General features: G+C 39.1%; 5 protein-coding genes across 8 annotated transcripts; 2 read left to right on the forward strand and 3 right to left on the reverse strand.

The window, feature by feature from the left end:
• Nucleotides 1–96: 96 nt before the first annotated feature.
• On the reverse strand, nt 97–3,368 carry LOC112453988. Its single transcript, XM_025015078.1, has 7 exons — nt 2,972–3,368; nt 2,692–2,859; nt 2,451–2,619; nt 1,844–2,153; nt 596–874; nt 418–489; nt 97–295 (listed from the first exon to the last, which is right to left on the reverse strand). Exons 1-7 carry the CDS (start codon nt 3,078–3,080, stop codon nt 194–196), a joined length of 1,209 nt encoding a protein of 402 aa, XP_024870846.1. The 5' UTR covers nt 3,081–3,368; the 3' UTR covers nt 97–193.
• Nucleotides 3,369–4,036: 668 nt separating this feature from the next.
• On the forward strand, nt 4,037–9,326 carry LOC112453984 (dolichyl-diphosphooligosaccharide--protein glycosyltransferase subunit STT3B). 3 transcript variants are annotated; one of them, XM_025015070.1, is made up of 7 exons: nt 4,037–4,909; nt 5,235–5,933; nt 6,556–6,866; nt 6,944–7,478; nt 7,565–8,026; nt 8,118–8,208; nt 8,343–8,435. In XM_025015070.1, exons 1-7 carry the CDS (start codon nt 4,623–4,625, stop codon nt 8,367–8,369), a joined length of 2,412 nt encoding a protein of 803 aa, XP_024870838.1. In that variant the 5' UTR covers nt 4,037–4,622; the 3' UTR covers nt 8,370–8,435. The 3 variants fall into 3 exon arrangements, with proteins under 3 accessions (XP_024870838.1, XP_024870839.1, XP_024870837.1); XM_025015071.1 differs by having other exon boundaries at nt 4,038–4,909; nt 8,349–8,439; XM_025015069.1 differs by having other exon boundaries at nt 4,041–4,909; nt 8,378–9,326.
• A 2,338-nt stretch (nt 9,327–11,664) lies between these two features.
• On the forward strand, nt 11,665–16,965 carry LOC112453986 (INO80 complex subunit D). 2 transcript variants are annotated; one of them, XM_025015076.1, is made up of 3 exons: nt 11,665–12,377; nt 12,960–14,359; nt 14,487–16,965. In XM_025015076.1, the coding sequence occupies exons 2-3, from the start codon at nt 12,991–12,993 to the stop codon at nt 14,651–14,653; spliced, it is 1,536 nt and encodes a 511-aa protein (XP_024870844.1). In that variant the 5' UTR covers nt 11,665–12,377; nt 12,960–12,990; the 3' UTR covers nt 14,654–16,965. The 2 variants fall into 2 exon arrangements, with proteins under 2 accessions (XP_024870844.1, XP_024870843.1); XM_025015075.1 differs by having other exon boundaries at nt 11,665–14,359.
• A 30-nt stretch (nt 16,966–16,995) lies between these two features.
• On the reverse strand, nt 16,996–20,682 carry LOC112453987. Its single transcript, XM_025015077.1, has 6 exons — nt 20,537–20,682; nt 20,022–20,154; nt 18,824–19,325; nt 18,517–18,726; nt 17,483–17,724; nt 16,996–17,391 (listed from the first exon to the last, which is right to left on the reverse strand). Exons 1-6 carry the CDS (start codon nt 20,590–20,592, stop codon nt 17,200–17,202), a joined length of 1,335 nt encoding a protein of 444 aa, XP_024870845.1. The 5' UTR covers nt 20,593–20,682; the 3' UTR covers nt 16,996–17,199.
• Nucleotides 20,683–20,894: 212 nt separating this feature from the next.
• On the reverse strand, nt 20,895–21,971 carry LOC112453973 (39S ribosomal protein L9, mitochondrial; the record flags this gene model as incomplete). Its single annotated transcript, XM_025015051.1, has 2 exons — nt 20,895–21,694; nt 21,870–21,971. Coding segments are annotated over 2 exons (819 nt in total), but the record flags the coding sequence as incomplete, so codon positions are not given.
• Nucleotides 21,972–22,220: the final 249 nt, after the last annotated feature.

Genomic DNA, 22,220 nt, shown 5'->3' on the forward strand with positions numbered 1-22,220 from the left:
ATTCGTGCTGAATTCCTGCGTGTCTTTGTAGAGCGTATCTGATGATCTACAAGCTATATTTAGACAAGCGGTGGGATATTCAAAGTACTATGGGCGTCAAGTTAATGCATTTATTAGAAATTGCTATTAGAATTGCCAAAGTTACAAACTATAAGTTGTCTTACAGAGATGCTATCCTATAAATATACGTTAATCAACACTTATATGGCGTGCCATCTTTACAGCAATATTCTCTACCGGCTGACAGATTCGTATTTGTCCACTCATCTTTGCAATTCTTGATAAAGAGATAAGCCTGCAAAGAAATATCGTATGGTTTCACTACACGAAATAATTCTGTTTTTATAACAATTTCAAATAAAGATATAATAAATATTAATTTATATGTGTATGTTATATGTGAGTGTGTATGCTCACCCTTTCTTTGTGACAATCACGATCTATAGAAGCACAGAGAATTGCTGGACTATTTGGTAAATGTTTCACTATCTGTGAAATATTTTAATCTTTCGTTATTAACAAGTATTCCAGCTTAAAAATATCATGAAAAAAAATATATAATATTCCTTACAAGAATAAAAATTTAAAAACTCACAGCATCGAGACATTTGTTGACGCAAAGTTTGTTCCCAACAGTATTACATGGAAGCGGATCGGGATGTTCATGGAGAAGTGCAGGATATCCTTTAGGTTGCTCCTTGCTGCCTTTTTTGAATTGTCCGCTTAAGAATACGGCACAGACGCAGCCGGTTGGCTGTTCTTTTGTATTTGAGGACTTATATTGTGGCTTAATAGTACTTGTAACAGTACTATTACTTTCTGCATAAGAATACGATATGCAAAGAGCCATCACTAATGTTAAATACATTTTGACCTGGAATGTAAGCTGCTGTTATTATTATAACATCGCTTTCTGTTCAATCTTAACTATTACTACGTTTACACGAGCGTTACTTCTGTAGTAAATAACTTACGATAATTCCTTCGCGTAAACGGAATTTTCCTTCGCGTAAACGGGATTTTGTAGTAACTTACGATAATTTACTCCGCGTAAACGAGTGAATTATCATAAGTTACTACAGAAGTAACGCTCGCGTAAACGTAGTATATATATTAGCCAGATTAATTTATATTAAATGATTCCAAAAAATAATTAAAGAGATAAAAAGAGGAGCATACCTTTTTCTGAGAAATATCCGTAATCATTTGTCAATAATTAAATTAAATTGACTTATACTCACTGCAGATTTCTTTCTGCAGAACTTCACTGTATTACCTATCACCTCACAAAACTCCACTCGAATGTACGGCCGATGCTTTAAATCTTTAAAGTTATATTGTGTCGCAATGCTTCCATGGGCCACATTTGGAATGCTTGCTAAGCAAAACCTCAGATTTTAGTAAGAGTTCCATTTTAATTGTTTGTATTTATGATCGAGATATACCATGCGCATTTGCAACAGCCAATATTTAACTTAAATTTCGATGATATTCAGATACGATTGTAAAGAGAGAACTTTTAAAGAATAATTGTAAACTCTACATATAAATATCTATTTTCTACAATTATCAAGAGATCAATAGAGAAGTATCTATACATACACATCTTGAAACAGAAAAATTTTATTGTTTTATTAAATTTTTATTAAATAATTTTTATTTTCATAATTCTATATACTAAATATTAAATATTTTTACAGTATGTAAATAATAAAATATTATAGATACAATATTATATGTAAGTATATTACAATATCTTTCTCATAAGTTTTGCTTCTCCTTCTAACACTATTCTATCTCCATTAGCAATACACATGTACGCACATTTAATGATTTTTCTCACCGATGTAATTTTTACTATGACTTCTACAGTATCGCCAGCATAACACGGTTTAGGAAACGTGAGATTTTGTTCAATAACTATGGTACCTGCACCAGGTAACTTTGTACCAATTAAGCCTGACACTAGGCCGTTAAGCAAAGCACCATGCGCAATATTTCTTGCTGATTCAGTGTGTATCGGATTATGATCGCCTGTCAATTCAGCAAACTTAAGTATGTCGTCATTTGTTATCACTTTTAAAACTGACACTTGGTCTCCCTCTCTCAGATTGTTCATTGTTGTATCGGCAAACGATCTTATTTTGGAAGTTCTTACAGAGTGGTTTTTGAGAAACCCGGCAAAGAATCGAATTAGCTTCATGATGTTATCTCTTACACATGCAAGTTACAAATATTTATCAATTTATAGAATGGAGCGCTTAATTATAAATAAGGAGCATTAGATTTAACTATTTAATAAAGTAGATTTATTTACTTTTCACAAACAGGCTAATTATAGTTCTCTCTTCGCTTTCTCCGCATCATTCACTTTACAATAGTCGTCCAGGAACAAAGTTGCCATGTTTTTAACACGTGTATGTTCATATGACACATCCGAAAGTTCCTGCATGCGTTTAATTATTTTGGGCGATGTTATCTCCTCTACCGACTCAGATGTGACCAAGAACATCAAGGTAGTAATTGTTGTGAGCAAGATTTCCTCATCTTCAGAAAAAAGTAACGATGATACTAACTCGACACCTCGATTACGCAGGATGTATATCTTATTTATTGCATCTGAAAGAACAGTATTACGTATAATGCAGCAAATATTACGTGACTCTTTATCTGTATTATAAATATGCTTACCTAAACATAAATTGCAAAGACCAGCGACACCGAAACGTACCAACTTTGGATTGCTTTCGGACAAGGCGTTGAGAAATATATCGATTACTTTTAGCTGCCTTATGTATCCGTAGTTTACAGGGTCATAGGCAAAGTTCGCTAAGTTTGCCAATACTTGCTCCTGCGCGTCTAATAATTTGAAACATGATTTATTGTTATTGAACATGCGAGAAATGTAATATATTTTATTGATAGAACATCTTTTTGTAAGCGAGATGCTAAACAGCGTTAATCTTTTTACCTTTAGACGACGTTGTATTATATTCAGTGGCCAATAGCTTTAAAAAATCATAACGCCCAATAGGATTCTTCCCTGTGCGTTTTATTAACCTGGCCTTACTGGAGAACATTTGAGTCTCTCAATGTATTTTATTTATAATATATTATTATTTATGATATATGCATTCCTGTTACTTCTTCTACTTCTTCTTCTTAAAAATGGCCCTAATGCCCCGGAAGGCCCTCCTCTATTATGATTATGTTCTGCAACAACAATGCATTGATTTCAAAACAATTTAGGCTGCTGTCCGATTCACGCTCGCACACAGCTTCTATTTTTTTTTTTTATATAAAAAAAGATATGTAACGAAAAATTAGGTTAAGTCGATTATGGCTGCGTTCGAAAACTTCACTCGGATGCACACCAGCATCATTCTGTCCTTGTTCAACTTTTAGTAAATAACAAAGATAGAATGACACGGTGTGCATCCGACTTCACCCGAGTAAAGTTTTTGAACGCAGGGTATATCGCCAGGCAACAAACGGGTGCGTTCAGCAGACACAACTGTTGCACAACTGTTGAGTTCGTCTTATGAACACTGATGAACATTCTGCGTTGATTGGTTGGTTCTAAAAGTAAGAGCCAATCGACTGCTACTGAGCTCAAACAAGCAGTGGACAGAGCGCCATATTGTCCATGCATCAACTAATAAAAAAAAGAAAAAGAAGAAGAAGCGAGACTACTACTGAGCGGCTTGGGCTGAACGCGACCACAATTTTGTCACGTTGGCAACCCTTTAATCAACGATTAAGGCTCAGTCACAATGAGAGGAATAAGGAATACGATAAAGGAATTAGGAATAAGGCATAATTCATCTCACTTTAATGTATGTGTACTGAAGTGAGATGCGACATTCCCTTATTCCTTATTCCTTTATCTTATTCCTTATTCCTCTCATTGTGACTGAGCCCTTAAGGGCCAATTTCACCAACCACAGTAGCTTAACCGATGGTTAAAGTTAACAGAATTGACCAATAGAAATGAATCCACCCTGCTTTCAATCCTGCTAACTTTAACCGTCGGTTAAGCTAACTGTGGTTGGTGAAATTGGCCCTAAGGGCCAGTTCCACAAATGTCGGTTACTCTTAACCTTAGGTTAACTTACTCTTCGTCTCTTTCTAAGGGGGACGTTAGAAAGAAACAAAGGATAAGTTAACCTGAGGTTAAGAGTTAACCGACGTTTGTGGAACTGGCTCTAAGTTAATCGGAGTTTAATCGGAGTTTGGACGAAGTTCGAAGGTGGCCCTTTCGACTTGTCCGGTAGCGCATGTTCGAAACTTCGAACACACCGACTTCCTGTCTACTGCTGCGCTCTGGTGCGGGCTCCGCGTTCCGCGACTGCTACGGTGGAAGTCATGTTTAACACGTAGCCGGCGTTCGACGTGTCCTAGCCTTCGAGAGGTTTAGGAGTTTAAGTGTGTAGCGAGACATTTGATAATTCGTCGCGCGCCGTTCACGACTCGCGCAACGTGTGTCGCGCGCGGGACCGCGGAGCAAGTTCTGATGCACATATGGCGAACGCCACGTTGTGAGTATCGATAACGCGGATATATATACGGTGTCGTACGTCTAATAATCCACGCTCGTGGTGGACACGGGGCAACGGAAAAACATGTTGCCGAACAAGTCGTCGTTGTCGCAACAGCAACAGCAGCAACAATTGCCCCCGTCTTCTTCGTCATCGTCCTCGTCCTCCATGTCGTCGGCCAACGCGAAGGTCATGTTCCCCGACAAAAGATCGACGATCAAGCAGATGAAGTCCTCCACGCTGATGAACAACGCCGGCTTCAGCTCCCTCATCACCTTCACCGTTCTCCTGCTCGCCTGGATCTCGGGCTTCGCCTCGAGGCTCTTCGCGGTCATACGCTTCGAAAGCATTATACACGAATTCGATCCCTGGTAGGTATCCGGCGCGCGGTCGTTCAACCGTGCCGAGTGTTATCGTATCCCATGAAGGAACGATAAATTCTCGTTGTAATATTTTACCGTTATGTAACGAGAGCGCGAGATAACGGACGACATTTCGTACTTAAATGGAAACAACGTGGGGGAATTAAGTATTGATGGATTAAATAATTTATAATTTGTTAACTTCTATCTTGTTTCTTCAATTGCCTGTACATTGATTTATTTCGACAAAATAAATAGCATTTTAAGAAACGAAACATTAAACAACACTGAATTTTTATCTGGTTGAGATGTGACAAATGTATTTCAAATTCAGGTTCAACTACAGAGCGACGGCATATATGGTGCAGCATGGATTCTACAATTTTTTAAATTGGTTCGACGAACGGGCTTGGTATCCATTGGGCCGGATTGTTGGCGGAACCGTCTATCCTGGACTCATGATAACATCTGGATCGATACACTACATACTGCACTCTCTGAACATACCAGTGCATATAAGAGACATATGTGTATTCCTAGCTCCAATTTTTAGTGGCCTTACTGCCATATCGACGTATTTATTAACGAAGGAAATATGGAGTGCCGGAGCTGGCTTGTTTGCCGCTTGTTTTATCGCCATCGTACCTGGCTACATCTCGAGATCCGTAGCCGGCAGTTACGACAACGAGGGAATCGCGATCTTTGCATTGCAAATTACTTACTATCTTTGGGTTAAATCAGTCAAGACCGGCTCGATCTTCTGGGCGAGTGTAACTGCCCTGTCTTACTTTTACATGGTATCGGCATGGGGAGGATACGTGTTCATTATCAATCTGATTCCACTCCATGTATTTGCCTTACTGGTCCTGAATCGCTTTAGCAATCGGTTATTCACCAGTTATACCACGTTTTACGTTCTTGGACTTTTACTGAGTATGCAAATACCGTTCGTCGGTTTTCAGCCGATTAGAACTTCCGAGCACATGGCAGCGAGTGGTGTATTCGGTCTTATAATCTTTGTAGCAGCGTTTAGGTATGTATTGTTTCTATAATGTTAATTGACTTATTATTTGCATTATTTTAATCTACATTATCAATCTGTAGTGATACAACTGCATGTTCCTAAAATGTTTATAAAATTTTGCTAGACTATCAACATATTTCACTAGTTTCTTAACTCTCAACTGCAAGTATAAATATATAGTAAAATTCCAATACATCCAATACATGGATAAAATGCATCCACAAATAGTTCAATGGTTGATGAAAATTACCTCTTTTTGTCTAAATTGATAATCACAAGCATAAAAGATAAAACAGAAATAAAGGACTTGATTAAAGTCTATTGCTAACAGAATATGTAAAAATAGTGCAAACTAAAAGACTTACAATTATATAAAGTTTAATTGTGAATTCAAACTTTATTGTCATATCCAATGCCGAACAATATCAAATAATGCTTGCATAGTTATTTGAATTTTGAAAATTTTACTTATACTATCCTGCAACTATTGATGTTTGTAACACAGAAAAAAATTTGCGTTTGTTTGTACAGCATATTTTTCATCCGAAAATTACATTGATGAGAATTGACCCAGACATTTTGGAAACACACCAATTGCTGTGTACTCATATCGTGGTTTCTCTGATTTCAGATACTTAAGAACTGTACTTACTAAGTCCGAGATGAAATATTTCGGTGGTGTGGTGGCTGTAACAACTGCTATGCTCCTATTCATTCTGATCGTATTAACGTACGCCGGCGTTGTCGCCCCCTGGAGCGGTAGATTTTACTCATTGTGGGATACCGGTTATGCCAAGATACATATCCCTATAATAGCGTCTGTATCGGAACATCAACCGACAACTTGGTTCAGCTTTTTCTTTGATCTGCATGTTCTTGTCGCATTGTTCCCGGTCGGTCTTTGGTACTGCATTACACACGTCAATGATGAACGTGTCTTTGGTAAGAATTCGCTATCCTGGAATATGTCTTGGGATAAAATATCATTAACGATAACTAATATTCGATTTTCTTTGCAGTCGTACTGTACGCCATAAGTGCCGTTTATTTCGCTGGTGTGATGGTAAGGCTTATGTTGACCTTGACTCCGGTGGTGTGTATGCTGGCCGGTGTCGCTGTCAGCAGACTCGTGGAACTGTTCTTCAAAGAGGAGGACAGGGACGGAAACAACGGTAGCGAGAGCAACGAGGAGAGCGAAGAAGAAAGAGAGAGAAGTCCCGGCAGAGCGTTATACGATAAAGCCGGTAAACTTCGTAGAATGAAGCATGAGAGGTCAAAAGGCAACGGTGACGGATTAGGTCCCAATCTCCGTAACGTTGTTCTCATCGGCATGCTGATGCTGCTGATGATGTTTACCGTGCACTGCACGTGGGTGACCAGCAATGCTTACTCTAGTCCATCTATCGTTTTGGCATCCTACAGTAACGACGGCGGTAGGGCTATACTGGACGATTTTCGAGAGGCTTATTATTGGTTAGCCCAAAACACGGCCAATGACGCGAGAGTCATGAGCTGGTGGGATTACGGATACCAGATTGCTGGTATGGCTAACAGGTACAACACTTATAAGGTCATATGTATTTAAATTAATATATATGTAAAAGCGATTTGACATTGCTACGTCAATTTCCCTTTTGCAGAACTACCCTCGTAGACAATAATACATGGAATAATTCGCACATAGCTCTGGTCGGTAAAGCGATGAGCTCGAACGAAAGTGCTGCTTACGAGATCATGACGTCCCTGGATGTGGACTACGTGTTGATCATTTTTGGCGGGATGATTGGATATAGTGGTGACGATATCAACAAATTCTTATGGATGGTCCGTATCGCCGAGGGCGAACATCCCCAGGACATTCGCGAGAGTGATTATTTCACCGAAAGGGGGGAATTCCGCGTTGATTCTGAAGGCTCCCCAACTCTACTGAACTCACTGATGTACAAGCTGAGTTACTACCGGTTCGGGGACGTTAAAATAGACTATCGGTCGCCTTACGGTTACGATCGTACTCGTAATGCGGAAATAGGCAATAAGAACTTCCAGTTAACATATCTGGAGGAAGCTTACACCACTGAACATTGGCTTGTCAGGATTTACAGGTGAATTATGATGGTTTCTCTTATAATTAAATGTATCACTACTTTCCTGTTATTGTCATGCGTTGATATTAATCTCGAAACACATTCGTAGGGTGAAGAAACCAGCGGAGTTTAATAGACCAAGAATTCCGATTTCCGAGCGAGTTATCACACGCCGTGCGAATTCGTATATTAGCAAAAAGGTTGGTATGCATATATTACATTTATGGTAAAGTCTTAAGGTAAAGAATAATAGATTTATCTTTTTTTATTCGTACGATTTTTCGTATCGTTTCGCCGTTTTTATCGTTACGCATCGATTGATCAGGAAACGTAGTTGAAGTTATGGGGGGTCGGGCATTGATGTTTCAGAATGCACGGCGTAAGCGAGGTTTCATAAAAGGCCGGCCAGTTGTTATTAAAGGACAGAAACCTCAACGACGAACGACGTAACGAAGATTCGCTGACTATTTCATAAACAGTTTGCAAATACAACTTTTGTAATAAAAGAATTACCGTCCCTTGGGTCTACCACAAACTATACCTCGAACTAAGAATTTAATGTCGTCAGAACAGTTCAACCGACTTGAAGAATAGAATATTCCAAGAATGACAGTTTTCATTTTTGTCTCCGGAACAGGTAGACAGATTGGTAGTCTTATGAATATTGTATTCACGAATCTTCTTTCTCATAATGTTTTGGTTCATACGTATGTATACATTGTTATTCGTCTTTCGTTTACCTAATCCATTTTTCGTAAGAGAAAAATCGTTTGTTATTGCATAATTACATCATTTATTAATGTAACGAACATCTTTTTCAAATTACTACGCAGATCACACGTAATCATCTCCGATATAATTGAGTAAATAAATTTCGAGATGAATATATATTTATTAGAGCAAATCACACAAATGTACATTTTTTCTTTTTTTCACGTTCTAAGGGAATTAAATTCTTCGTTTAATTATTTTTCCCTTGAGCCAATTGTGCATTTAATAGTTAATGATGTAAAATAACTTGAAATTTATTTGTTATCAATTAACAATTGTATGGAGGTCTCAATGTAAATTGAGATTCGTAAGGCATCCTAGTATATACACACACGTTTATGTTACATAATATGTTTTAATATATTACATGGTATTTCGTCGGATGGAGTTTGTCAAAAAATGAGCGGACTTCTGCCGATTTTCAGCAGGAACATCGGAACGATCGAGCGTGTGTGTCACGTGTACACAGTTTGTTGTATAGCACCTTGTTGAAAGATAAACATTTGTGATAACACAGTGTTGTTATTTACAAAATACGTATTTCAAACATGAGTCCAATTTAATTTCCGTTTCATCTGAATGAAAGAGATTTTTCTCGACACGCAGATTTTACGTGTTCTTTTTACATGACATACAGTGCATTTTAAATATACACAGTTTTTCTTTTTTATGTAACTTCCATAAATTTTGATAAATAATATATAAATGGCGATACAATAAATTTCATTATATACGACATACAATGCATTCTAAATATACACAAAAAGTTTTTCTATTTTCATGTAACTTCCATAAATTGTGATATATAATACATATATATAAATAGCGATATAATAAATTTCATATGTTGCAATTATATTATACATATAATTACAACAATATTGCTTATAAATGAATGTATTATTTCATTTATTGGTAAAAGAGCGCTTGTAATTTCTGAGATTTAAAAAGTTTCAACTCGGTGAAACGAAACCTCGAGAATGTTATTAAGTATCAACAGGTGGACGACACTTTTGAATTTCCTCTTCTGTAAGCTATAGTTGTTTAAATGCGAGCCAACCGATCATGGCCATCATACTTGAAGATATTCGATTTATCAAATCTTTCCTCTGGACTCCGTTTTATATATATACATATAATAAAATTTATTATATCGTCATTTATATATTATCAAAATTTATGGAAGTTACATAAAGAGAGAAAAACCCTGAATCGCGTAACGCTCCTTTTTGATCTAAACAATCTCGTATCCATTTTGCAAACGTGAAGTGATTTACTCGGCTTGCATAATGACCAATAAAATAAATTAATGAATTCCGGGTAATTAATCTTTTCGCGACGGATCCACGAACTATAGATTTTGAAACTGATAACGAACCCGTGGTTTCCAATGTTTCCATACTTGATTGCCGCAATCAAACCTTCATTCGCGAAAGTTACGTATATTTAATACAAACACGAGTAGCGCGATAAGAATTTTCTAAGAGAAAAGTAGAAAGCAGACTTCAAGATCGTCATATAAGTTTTTTTTTCTCCTAAAAACAATCCTATCAGCCGCACAAAAATTCAAATGACTCATACAACAATCATCCAGGATGACTTTCGTATTTACTTAAATATGAATTACATCAGATTATAGAAGGTAAAAGATAAGAACATATAGGGTGATTCAGAAATACTTTTACAAATTTTGAGGATGAGTTCTCCACACATTAAAGAAGAAAAGTCATATATATATATATATATATATATATATATATACATGTGGTCCGGCGAAATGCCTGGTTGAATTATAATCGAAAGATTACATTTCAGACTTGCGTGTTTGCCTGATCTAAATCTATTAGATTTTTTCAGTGTGTATGTGGCATTTTTTTCTTGTCATATGTGGAGAACTTGCTGCCAAAGTTTGTACAAGTATTTCTGAATCACCCTGTATAATGTAATGTTGAAGAAAAAGAAACACGAGAGATAAAACGTTTTTAGCTACAAAGAATAAATATCTTTCGTAGTTGCGCATTTATACCTTCTGTACCTAAAATGAAGTGGGATACATCGTCGGAGAAAAAAAGAACTCAGGCAGTATCGTATCCAAAATCGGGACATAAGACATCGTAAAGACGTCTTCCCGATTTCGGACATGCGTGCTGTCTGAGAAGATGCAAAAGATTATTCAGCTGCGAGGAACAAACGCAGGATCCTATTCTTTGTAATTGTACTACGTCATACTTCCTGCATTTAAAGTGAAATAAATAACTAGTTGCTGGAGGGAGAAAGGGAAAGGATGCGGAGGAGACGTGTGAAAAGTTCAGCTACAAGGAACAAACCTTGTACTCACGCATGGCTCGCGAATCGCGATAAATCCTGATATCAGGCATGAAGCAACGCCGACATAGTTGGCCGAGTCGTTATCGGTGGCTCACGCGAACGAATACGGGGAAAGTCTCGTCTGCTTGTCTCGGCTTTCGAAAGTCAGATGATTCACGGAATGCGTTGATGAGTCCGACGATGACGACGAGAAGATCGTCGATTTCCTCGCATCTCCTTTCCCAGCATTCCTTCTAAAACGCTCGAGGGACGCGACGAGGCGCGAGGTACGAGAGAAAGAGAGAGAGAGAGAGAGAGAAGCCTCTGAAAGGAAAAATTGTCGCTCACTCGAAAACCCCGTACATACGTCTCGGCGTACAGGTTATGTTTCACGGAGCGCGGAACATCATCCTTTTCGCCACGTGGCGCGGCCTCCCGCTCGTCGCGCGTCTCGCCCGCGGCGCCGTCCGAAATTAAATTCGGCGCGGACGCCGCCGCCGTCGCCGAATCCGCGGCGATTATCGCCCGCGGACTCAGGGATTTTTCGCCCGAGCCCCGAGGGCTGGCCCGTGCCGTGGCCCGTGCCGCGCCGCGGCCGCCATTTTGCTGCCCCCGCACGTCTTGACATGTCTTTCTAATGTTATTATCGACGGACGTCGAGAAATTTTGCGCGTGTGACCCGCGTCGTGTGTGATCGCCCGTGGTGAAGCGAGTCCGCGCGCGAGTGCAGGAAGCTCGTGCCGTGGGCCGTCCCGACGTGCCGCCCCCGACCGTTGCCTTTGTCCGCTGGAGCGATCGCCAGTGTGTCGTCCCAACCTCGATCACCCCGAGTCGAGAGAGTCCGACGTCGAGAACGAGAGCTGGTGGCCGAGCAGCGGGCCCTGCGATCGCGAGCGATCTCATTTCGTGGGACACGAGTATGCTGCGAGGTCTGTCCCGGGAGTACTTCCCATCGCCTCGCTGAGATCGGGCTGTCCTGTCGTCCCGACGTGAGCGAACCTAACCTAAACGGAGGGGGAAAAAAGGCAGGCAGGCAGGAAAGACAGGACCCCGTCCGTCGGAGCGACGAACGTCGAGCATTCCCCGCGCGCGGGGAGATCACCCTCCGGTGATATGGCCACGATCCCGACCGCGGGATTCTCGAGGCGTGCCACTTCGGCAGTGCTGCACACCGACCTGACGTCCGCCCGACACGCGACGACGACGACGACGATGATGACGATGATGACGACGACGCAGTTGCTCCAACATGTGTAGGCTGTCGCTTGGCGTAGAGGCACTGCTATGCGAGGCAAGGATCGTTTTTGTCCTGATCTAGCAATGGACTAAGTTCACGCTTGTTGTTCGAACCAGGGAACCCGCGTGTCGCGGACATTCGTAGGTCGCAGTCACGAGTAGCGTTGAACGACGTTGACGATGCCGGTCGAGTATTAATCTCTGTACTTTGTAGACATACAAAGAGTCGTTGAGTCGTTCCGCAAGCCTTCTGTTAGTTTAACGCAATTTCCATGACTTGTTTGACTGTGTACGTTTAGAGGAGAAAGATACATTATAGTGTAACGTTATCGATATACTCAAATGTGACTGGTGTATCGCCCAATCTACCTTTTAATTTATTGAGTCTTATGTAGTGTATAATGTTCGGTTCGTGCAAATACGCTTAAATCTTCTTTTTTTTTTACTTGGCTAACTTGGTAATAGCAATATCTGTGATATAACATAAAATTCTTTTAATTTTCTCATGTACAGTCTCAGTATTACATTATTAATAATCAATGGGGTAGCTTAGCTTGTATTTGGATCTTGGCACATAGCGTGAACTAAGTTTTATCTAGATAGGAAGAAAGTTGACTTGGAGGATTTGAGAATGCAGGTGGAACAGATCTGGACAGAAGCGGCAATCAATGAAGGTCCCTATTTCCGAAAACTCAAACATGGACAATAAATTGAAGTTTTCGGACCGATTGAAGGCTTTGCTGAAAACCGAGGCACATCAAGATGTTGATCCGTACATTTTCAGTGAACCGGAACCATTTGCCACGGCAGCGGGGAGAAATGCCACGGTGGTTCCACCCACAAATTCCGAAGTGATGCAAAGTTGCAAGAACAACAAGCCGAAGGGGAAATGCGTGAAGCAGAGAATAAGGGTGGCGCCTGTGCCAGGCGCAGGCTACAAGATTGTCGGGGTCAATGCCACGGCGGAGACGAGCGTCGAAGACGGGATTGGGGTGAACCTGGGTCACAAATTTTCTAATCTAGTTAAGCGTAAGCAGCAACACACCGAGAATTTGCAGAGATTGCGATCTAGGAGGCAAAGTCGGGACCACACGCTGTTGTATTATCCGAGGGCCGGGGATGAGATATCCGACAGCGATTCAAGTGGGGACGAGATGACGATCTATCAGCATCATTGGTTCCCCGGCGAGTCCACTGCGTCGCCGAATCGAGCGGCTCGACTGTCCCAACTGCGTTCGCAGCTACAACGACAATTGCTTCAGTTGCGTATCGAGGGGGCTGACGCTGAAGCTGTACTGCGGCACAGGGTCAGATGCTTGTTGGAGGCCGCTTCCAAAGATCCCGCTTCTACCGCGCGAGCTTTGAGCGACTCGCCGAGCACCAGCAAGATACTCGACGGGCCGTTGCTAGTTGGCGGGCCGTGCGGGGCGGAGGGATGCCAACAGACGTCTTTGCCCTGTACTCGGCATTGCTCCCGCCACATTATGTTAAACGGAGATCAGCTTTTATTCGAGCATTGCACTGCCAAGTTTAGTGACAACACACAGTGTTGTGTTCCTGTGTTTGACGTTGCGCACGAATTGCCTCTTTGCCCGGAGCACGCGCGGAAGAGGGACAATTATCACCGTAAAATTCAAGAATCCAAACCAAAGAAAGCTCGTAAAAAGCCAGCCTCCCCCCCTATCCCGGCGAAGCCTAAACCCAAGTCCAAGCCGAAAAAACGCAAACGGCCGCCCTCGAATAAGATAGAGACTACCAAGGGTGCTGCATTGATGCACGAGGAGAGTCATTACATGAGCCAAATAAACTGTAGTGAAAACCATAACAAGACGTTGAACAACCTGAATGTTCCGCAGGGAAGTTCAAATTCGTCTAACTTAAATCTAGGATTGGGATTAGGCTCTCTTGGTCTGAGCGGAGGGCTCAAAGTCGAGCTTGGGGATAACGAAGTATTCGCTTCCTTGGACTCTGCCGAGCATGACTTTGGCACCGTGCTGAACAACTTACCTCCGGATGCTTTTAACGACTTATTTATCGGTAATTGCATTTCACATTGTATTGGACATCCATACTTTCGGTATTCTACACTTTGTGAATCTCGCAGTTGTGTAGAATTCGTTAATTATTTATTTTGTAAGATAATGTAAGTTGTTTAAATTTATAGAGGGTAGAAACGGAGATTATGAGCCGTCGAGAGAAGAAGAGGAGGAATTGCAACGGGCTTTGGAAGAGGTTGATAAAGATGTACGAAACTTGGAGAGGATGGGGCAGACGCATGGACTTTTAGAGCCGGCATTGCTCGCCCAGCTTATGTCGGATATTGCCTCGTAGCCCCACCAATCCTAACGTAATAATTTTTTTTTTTTGAAAGGAATTCGTGCGTGTTCCTTGTAACGTAGAAAGAAATACTGTTTGTGTCTGTGCTGCTAAACGTAAGATTGTGTTATAGACTGTTATTACGTAGCCACGCAAGTCCGAGATAATGGCAGGGATTGACATACAGAAAGTAACAAATGAAAAAAATGAAAAAAAAAACCGATAGCAAATTTATGAATTTAGTATAAATAGCATTGGGTACAATACCACCAGGTAGGTTTATGTCAAACAAGTAGTAATGTAAAAAATCGAGAATTCCATCCTTTTTGACAAATAATCACGGACATTCTGCGTCATTATTATAATAAATGCAATATCTTTGTAGCTTATTTGCAGATACTTTGACTTGCACTTGACAAATTTGCTTAGAAAAATGGTTATAGCTGCAATTAATACACGCAATCATTTTGGAGGGGGTAACGAAATGTATAAGTAGATGGAGAGGAAGTGAACGCAATTCACGTAAATGGTTCAAACTTTATTCCAACACACGCGAGCTAAAAAAGTTTTCATTTTTATATATGGCTTGTTTTTATTGAAAGAAACAGCGGAGGAGTTATCTAAATTACGTTACTCTAATAGCTCCCATATTTATTGAACTACACGTAATGTCTAGCTAATTACTGATTACTCAAATAATAGGTACAAAGGTATTTTTATGACTGATTTGTAATGATTTTATCTGTTATCGATTATACTATAGCAACTGTGAGAAACGTATTCAGGTTTACAAATTGGAGTTTAACTTTACAAATTAAAGTACAGAATAATTGGAGTCAACAAACGTAATATTTGAAAGAAATATTTGGTGTTCGTATATAACTTTGTATATATATATATATATACATACATATATATCATTCTTACATTAGAGCAAATTGTCGTAGTAAAATTATTCATTATTTTGCAGAATGTAAAAATTGGTATTTGCATTATTTTTCCAATGGTGAAAATATACAGCACATGAAAAAAATATTGATCTAGGATAAATTACTATATTTGAATTTTATTTTATTTAAATAAAATACATTTTTCCAGAATTTAATTTTCATTATAAAACCTTGTGTCTGTACAAACACAGGACTGAATTTATAAAAAAAAAATCTATACATATGTCTACATAAATATATGTGACACGTAGTGTATATAATCACGTTTTTTTCCATCATCTGATTCCTACAGTAACACAAATAATCACATTTATTAAATAACGTTATATTGTTAATATGTGCATGATCAATATTGTCATTTTATCCATTCTGTATTATATTCATGTAGACAAATGTTGAGCGACGATAGAGTAGCTGTAATATCTAAATGAAGTAACAATTAGCAAGAAGTGCCGAAAAAATTTTCATTTTTCAACATTGTTACCGAACGTGCAACACGCTTTGCAGCCTTATAATGAGACGATGACACGCTGCGCATTAGCTATGTATTAGTAAAAGAAAACGTTATCACGTATATTTTTTCAAGAGAGCACTCTTCCGATGATTATTTGAGAAGAGGATCTTTTTCTTTTTTTTTATGAGGAGCATAAAGGCACAGATTCTGAAAGTAAAACTAGATCGGCGTGAATGGTTGAATTTCTTACTGCCAGTTGACTTCTAAAGTACCACACGTGCACAACAGTACATTGTTATAATTCCGTGTGTAATGGTAAAACGGATATATTATGAATCATCATAATTTCAATACATATCGTAACAACGTGATGAGATGGGAAACTATTATATATTACATATTTAGCTTACAGATGAAGCAAATTACTCAAAACGCGAACGTGTGTGTGCATAATAACGGGCAGATGTTTATAAAATCTGGTTTTTATTATCAAAATCATTGTGCCAAACATTGAAACATCTCCTTTCATTCTCTCTTTTCGGTTTATGTTGCGATATAATGCGTGTTACTTGTTCAAGAGAAACGGATCGCACTGGAGCAAAGCGCACTTTAAATAATAAACGTTTAGCTGAGTGTAAGCGATTGCAAAAAAAAGCGCTAAAGTGAGTTTATCGCATGTAGATGCAAACGAAAACGGGATAATTTACATGTCGACCCACATTGGGGATTAAATTAACGTCGTATGTATTGTTACTACGTATATAGCGGTAGCGATTAGGTACAGTAATTATTTATGAACAGGACAATGCCGAGTTTAATCGTAACGCATTGCTTGAAATGTACCTATATGTGTATCTTCTTGTAAAATATCAGCATTATTACTCTTGATTAGGCATCAACAATTATAATAAGCATATTTTTTACATTGTGTTATAGCGTTCAGTTTATATCCATCCTTATTCATATCCTAATGATAATGTCGGCTAGACGAAACACAACTGGATTTGTGTATTTTATTTTTATATCGATAGATAAGTAAGAACCAAAAATATTATATTCGTTAATTCATTCTTCATCGATATTCGAGAGAGAATTTAGAATTTATCCGTATTAATACATAAATATCATTTTAATTTCTTGTGAAATTCCTTGGGCATTCAATCTAAAGTTGTCGCTATAGAGTAGGTGTCAACAGCTTTGCGTTCACGTCGTTTTATTTCTCGAAGAATCCATTTTATCCGGGCTTTTTCTCGAATCTTGTCGTATCTTTCGTTCAATTCTTGAATCTCTCTCACTGGGAATTCCTCCATCACTTCCTCAGGCAAGCTTTCGATCTCCTCAATTTGTTCCTTTGCACGAAATAGAAATATCTCAGAGATTTGATCCTTTTTGCGTATCCAGTTAAAATTCATGTTCTTACATGAGCGATAGGACGCTTACCAAGATTTTAGGTACAAAGATACTCTTTCTCGTCTCCAACGATTTTTTGTCGAGTAAACCAATCTCCGTTGGTTCCGTCGGTTCCTCCGGTTCGTACGGCATTAACATTATGTCGTAATCCGAACGATTATGACCCAGGATGCCTACTTTAATCTTCAACTGAGACAGCATCTCCTCGTCGACGAGAAGAGCGTTTCTTAGATAAGCGATTTTCGGATGATGTAGGTCGATATCGACCACCCCTTTAGATGGAAGTACGAACAATTATAATATTTTTGCTACGCAAAATACTTTATCCTTTGCGCAGATATATTATGGTTTAGTAATAGATGATTAAGAATGACTTCGATCAAACTTTGATTAATTTACTCCAATGATTAACTTATCACTTGTACTATTTTTGATAAAATTGTTAATCATTAATAATAAGTGAAACTTTGACCGATAAGTGATTCTCACAAGTAAATAGCAATATGCTATCTTCAGTCGAGCTGGATCTTTGTAGCTTAATATTTTTGTGTGAACTTATAATACTTTCCTCCACCCAAACTGTGCGCCGATTATTTGTCGGTCTTAAAATAAAAGTTTTTCGTTGGAACAAAAAATTCGACATACTTAAATCGATTTAACTTTTTGATGCTAATAAACATTCTTTAAATAACTAAAGAATTTATTGCGAAAAATATTACTCCAGCCAGAGTTTGAACTTGGACCTCCCTCCAATCCATGACAGACATCTTTACTTGTGAGAATTATTAATGTTTTGTTTAATATGTGGAAAAAGATTAGATTAAGGATAAATTATATAGTTAGAAATTTTATTTCAAGCAACGGTTGAATTAATCGATTAAATTAGTTGGAGTTTGGTCGAAGTCATTCCGGATATATAAAAATGCACTGTTTCTATATACCCTAATACTCTAAATATCTTCAAATATACTATTTCCGTAAATCACCTTGAATACGAATATGCTTCTATAAATAATATATATCACCTAACGACAGAATATGCTTCTATAAATAATATATATCACCTAACGACAGAAGACGATAGTCGCAATCCGCGTACATCAGCTCGCGAGGCAAGGGGGAGTTTCTCAGTAATTTTCGGCTTTTCAACGTCGTCTCGAGACCATGTAATATACGGATATCATCCTCCAGCATATCCTGAATAAGTCGACTGCCGCTTTGTCTTTGCGCTGTGTTGTACGCCTCGGTTCGGAGCAGCCTGTGCAGCTCCAACTCTGTGAAACAAGCGATCAGCGACGCGGCGATCAGTTGCTCGAAGCATGCCAAAGCATCTTGCGAACATCGTGTATCATTGTACGCTCTTCGTCGTACCGATTAGGGTGTAATGTTTCCGCTGCAACGCTATCCACACGACCCGATGGGCCACGCTTATCAATGCCTCGTAGATCCGCAGGTCCTTCTCTCCCTGCGATTGCGTGGCTGCACGTCTCTCGCCGGTCATCATGTGATGATACCGGGGCCCGTCCCGGCAGCCCAGCAACAAGTCCACGTACTCCCTACCCAGGACGCAGCGCAGGGCATGCATCTCATCGGCGTATCGGGACCTGTGTCCGCGCGCCAGTGGATTTGGCGCCTTCTTCATGGTGGCCGCCCGCTCCTGCACCAGATCTTCCCATATCTCCACGTAGCGTTGGAAGTAAATGATCAGTGCCCTCAAAAATCGATCCACGACCGACAAGTGGAAAAAATTTATGAACTGCGGACTGACGGACGTTACGAGGAGGAAGAGCACGAGGTCCTTGATGTCCTGCAGGATTATGATGTCCGGCTCGTCTGGCGTTACTTTTCTCAGATAATGCTTCCGAAATTTGATCTGTAATTGAAGAAATTATTCTCGGTATCGAGAATGAAAAATTTACCTGCGCTCCAGCCTGACAGAAATATTTTACTGAAATTCTCTCTCAATTGACTCCATTTCATGAACAACCTAACATAAAAGAAATTTTGTTTTTACTTTTCAATAGTATAATTTAACTTTCCTCATATTTTACAGTATTATATATTACATTTTATAAAGAAAATTATTATTATTTTGAAATATATTCAGTAATTTTTCAATAACTTTTATTTCACTTTTCATTGATTTCATAGCATTTACTTTCAGCAAAATATCTCCATCAGATCCGCCCAACTGAAAATACTATGAAATCGATGAAAAGTGAAATAAAAGTTATTGAAAAATTACTGAATATATTTCAAAATAAATAATAATTTTCCTTATGAAATGTAATGTAACATTGTGAAATATAAGGAAAGTTAAATTATACTATAAAAAATAACAAATTTTTTTATGTTAAGTTTTTTATGTCATGAAATTTACTGAAGTTAACTGAATTTTTACTGAAATATTGATAATAATGAACTGGGGTCCGAATTTAACTGAAAACTAAATTTTTACTGAAATATTGATGCCATAACAATAAAATGGGATCAATTGAGAGAGAATTTCAGTAAAATTTTATTATAATATTTTCAGTAAAATATTTATTTCCATCAGGGCAGTCCTCACCTTTTCGCTGTCATTCAACGTTTCCCGATAGCACAAAATTAGATACGCGTGCGGACAATAAATTTCCGACTTTTGGACGGCAGCGGTTCGTTTCTTTCGTCGCTTGGCTTGTTCATCCTCCGCCTTTGCCGCACTGATCAATGCAACAGGAATTTTCAACAAATAAAAGTACTGGCGAGAGCTTTCTTTTATGTTAATTAGTGTCTAGTATTTTCCGAAAAATTAAACCAAATCCAATCGTAATACCACGGATAAAAAATTTATTAAATAGGATGAAAATACAAACAATGATAGTTAGAACACAAACGTATGGATATTCGCAGATAAAAATACATATCACAATGATATGCTCACATGCCGATCACAAATATATTGCGATATTAAATTATGCCGCACGTTCCAAGTAAATTTTTGAAGTTTAAAAATTAAATAATCGATCTTAATGTAAAAAAAGCTAATCAGAGGTGTCCTAAGTACGCGAAAAAAGAATTCCGAATTTTCTCAATTATTCTCACCTTGATAGAATTAATCCTTCTGAAATTTCATCCCACGCGAAGTACCTCTCGCCCATATTGAGCTATCATATTATATTATAGAAATATGATAGCGCTTTCTGTTTACGATTTCATAGTAGAGATTTCCAGGTTATCCACGATCTCAAACACAGTGAAGGTATAACAGAGTCAAATTATTGATTCTAGGAAGATATAGTTCTACATTGTACAAGTATATATACTTCAAAGCACTTATTGGACTCCGAAATCAGAACGGCAGTCATTATAGATCTTGTTGGAGGATTCTCATCAAATCGCACAAAAGAGCACAATTATCATTGTAAACCAATATCATAATGCTTATGCGGAATTCAAGATATATCTAAGTTGGGAACTTTTAAGAAAACGTGTGCATTCTTATTCCCCGTTAAGCGTTATTTATTTACAGTGTAACACAATACATTAGAAATACGATATAGTTTTCTTTTTTTCCACCCAGAAGGGCGGAAGAGAGTCTAAAATCGGCTTGTCCTCGGGAAATATCGGCTCGCCTGGCGTCTTCCAGAACTCGTCACCGGGTATCGGCGGCTTTTCCAGCGTCCAGTGATGCAGGAGACATCTCACCTTCACCTGCTCGCGATTATTAATCGTAAGAGTCACGTAAAACTCCTTTCCCTCTAGATCCAGATTCGGCCCGGATATTGGCCTTTCGGGTATCGCTATAGCGTCCTCCGGTAGGTGGATACCAGCCTTGCGGAAATTCGCTTTTATATGCCACTTCTCCAACGTCCACGGCACGTCCTTCGACATTGTGATTGTTATCCGCTTCTGCGACAGGTACTTGATCGTTTTTTCTACCAAGGCAGAGCTGAACGGCGTGCTGTCCTTCTGGTCCGTTGCCAATTTCGTGTATTTCTCAATATTCTCAGGAGTAGCGTAGTCGGCCAGTCTCGGCAGTAAGAGCTCTTGGTATGCCCGTGACGGATGCATCGATACTCGAGTGCCCACATTACCAAGTCCCGTTACGTATTGCGTTAGAATCAAATCAACCGGTTCCCTTCTTCTTACATTCGTATCCTCAACGAGATCGTATACAAAATGCCTCTTTTTCAATCGATGGGGCCTGGAATTCTTCGCGTGGAGAGACGTTGGAAATCTTCTCTTGAGAATAAAGGTGTTCTGCAAAAAATGTTAAACAAATAAATATAGGAATTAAAGATGAATATGCATTGAAACAATTTAATAATCTTATTAATGTCAGATTCTATTAGACGGTTTCAGGAATGACAAAATGCACGTGTATGTACAGTACGAATGGCTATATCTTTGCCTGAGTAATATTAAAAGAAATTACCCGTGTTTGTTGTGACAGATGATCCGCCTTGCTCGGTAAAGCGGGCGTCGCCAACGCTTTCACGTGATTTACTAATAATCTTGGGAACTTCAACATATCTATTGTTCACCCTCGCTTCGTTCTTAGAGAATTCTCCTTAACAAATGCCTAATTATCGATAAGATACATTCGAAAAGAAATTAGCTAAATAGGTTAATTCGTCGTTGACACAAGAATCTAATAGCAGGTCCGTTCCTTTTAAGCAGCTGTTCCTCAGCTGCACTAGTTGAACTGGTGCAATGGGTGCGTTCAGCCGATACTCCGCTAGCCTAGCAATCGTGAGCAGTCGCTCGTTTTCGCTCGTTTCCTCTC

Source organism: Temnothorax curvispinosus, unplaced genomic scaffold, assembly GCF_003070985.1.
Source record: "Temnothorax curvispinosus isolate PA1 unplaced genomic scaffold, ASM307098v1 QBEX01004771.1, whole genome shotgun sequence".
NCBI lineage: Eukaryota > Metazoa > Arthropoda > Insecta > Hymenoptera > Formicidae > Temnothorax > Temnothorax curvispinosus.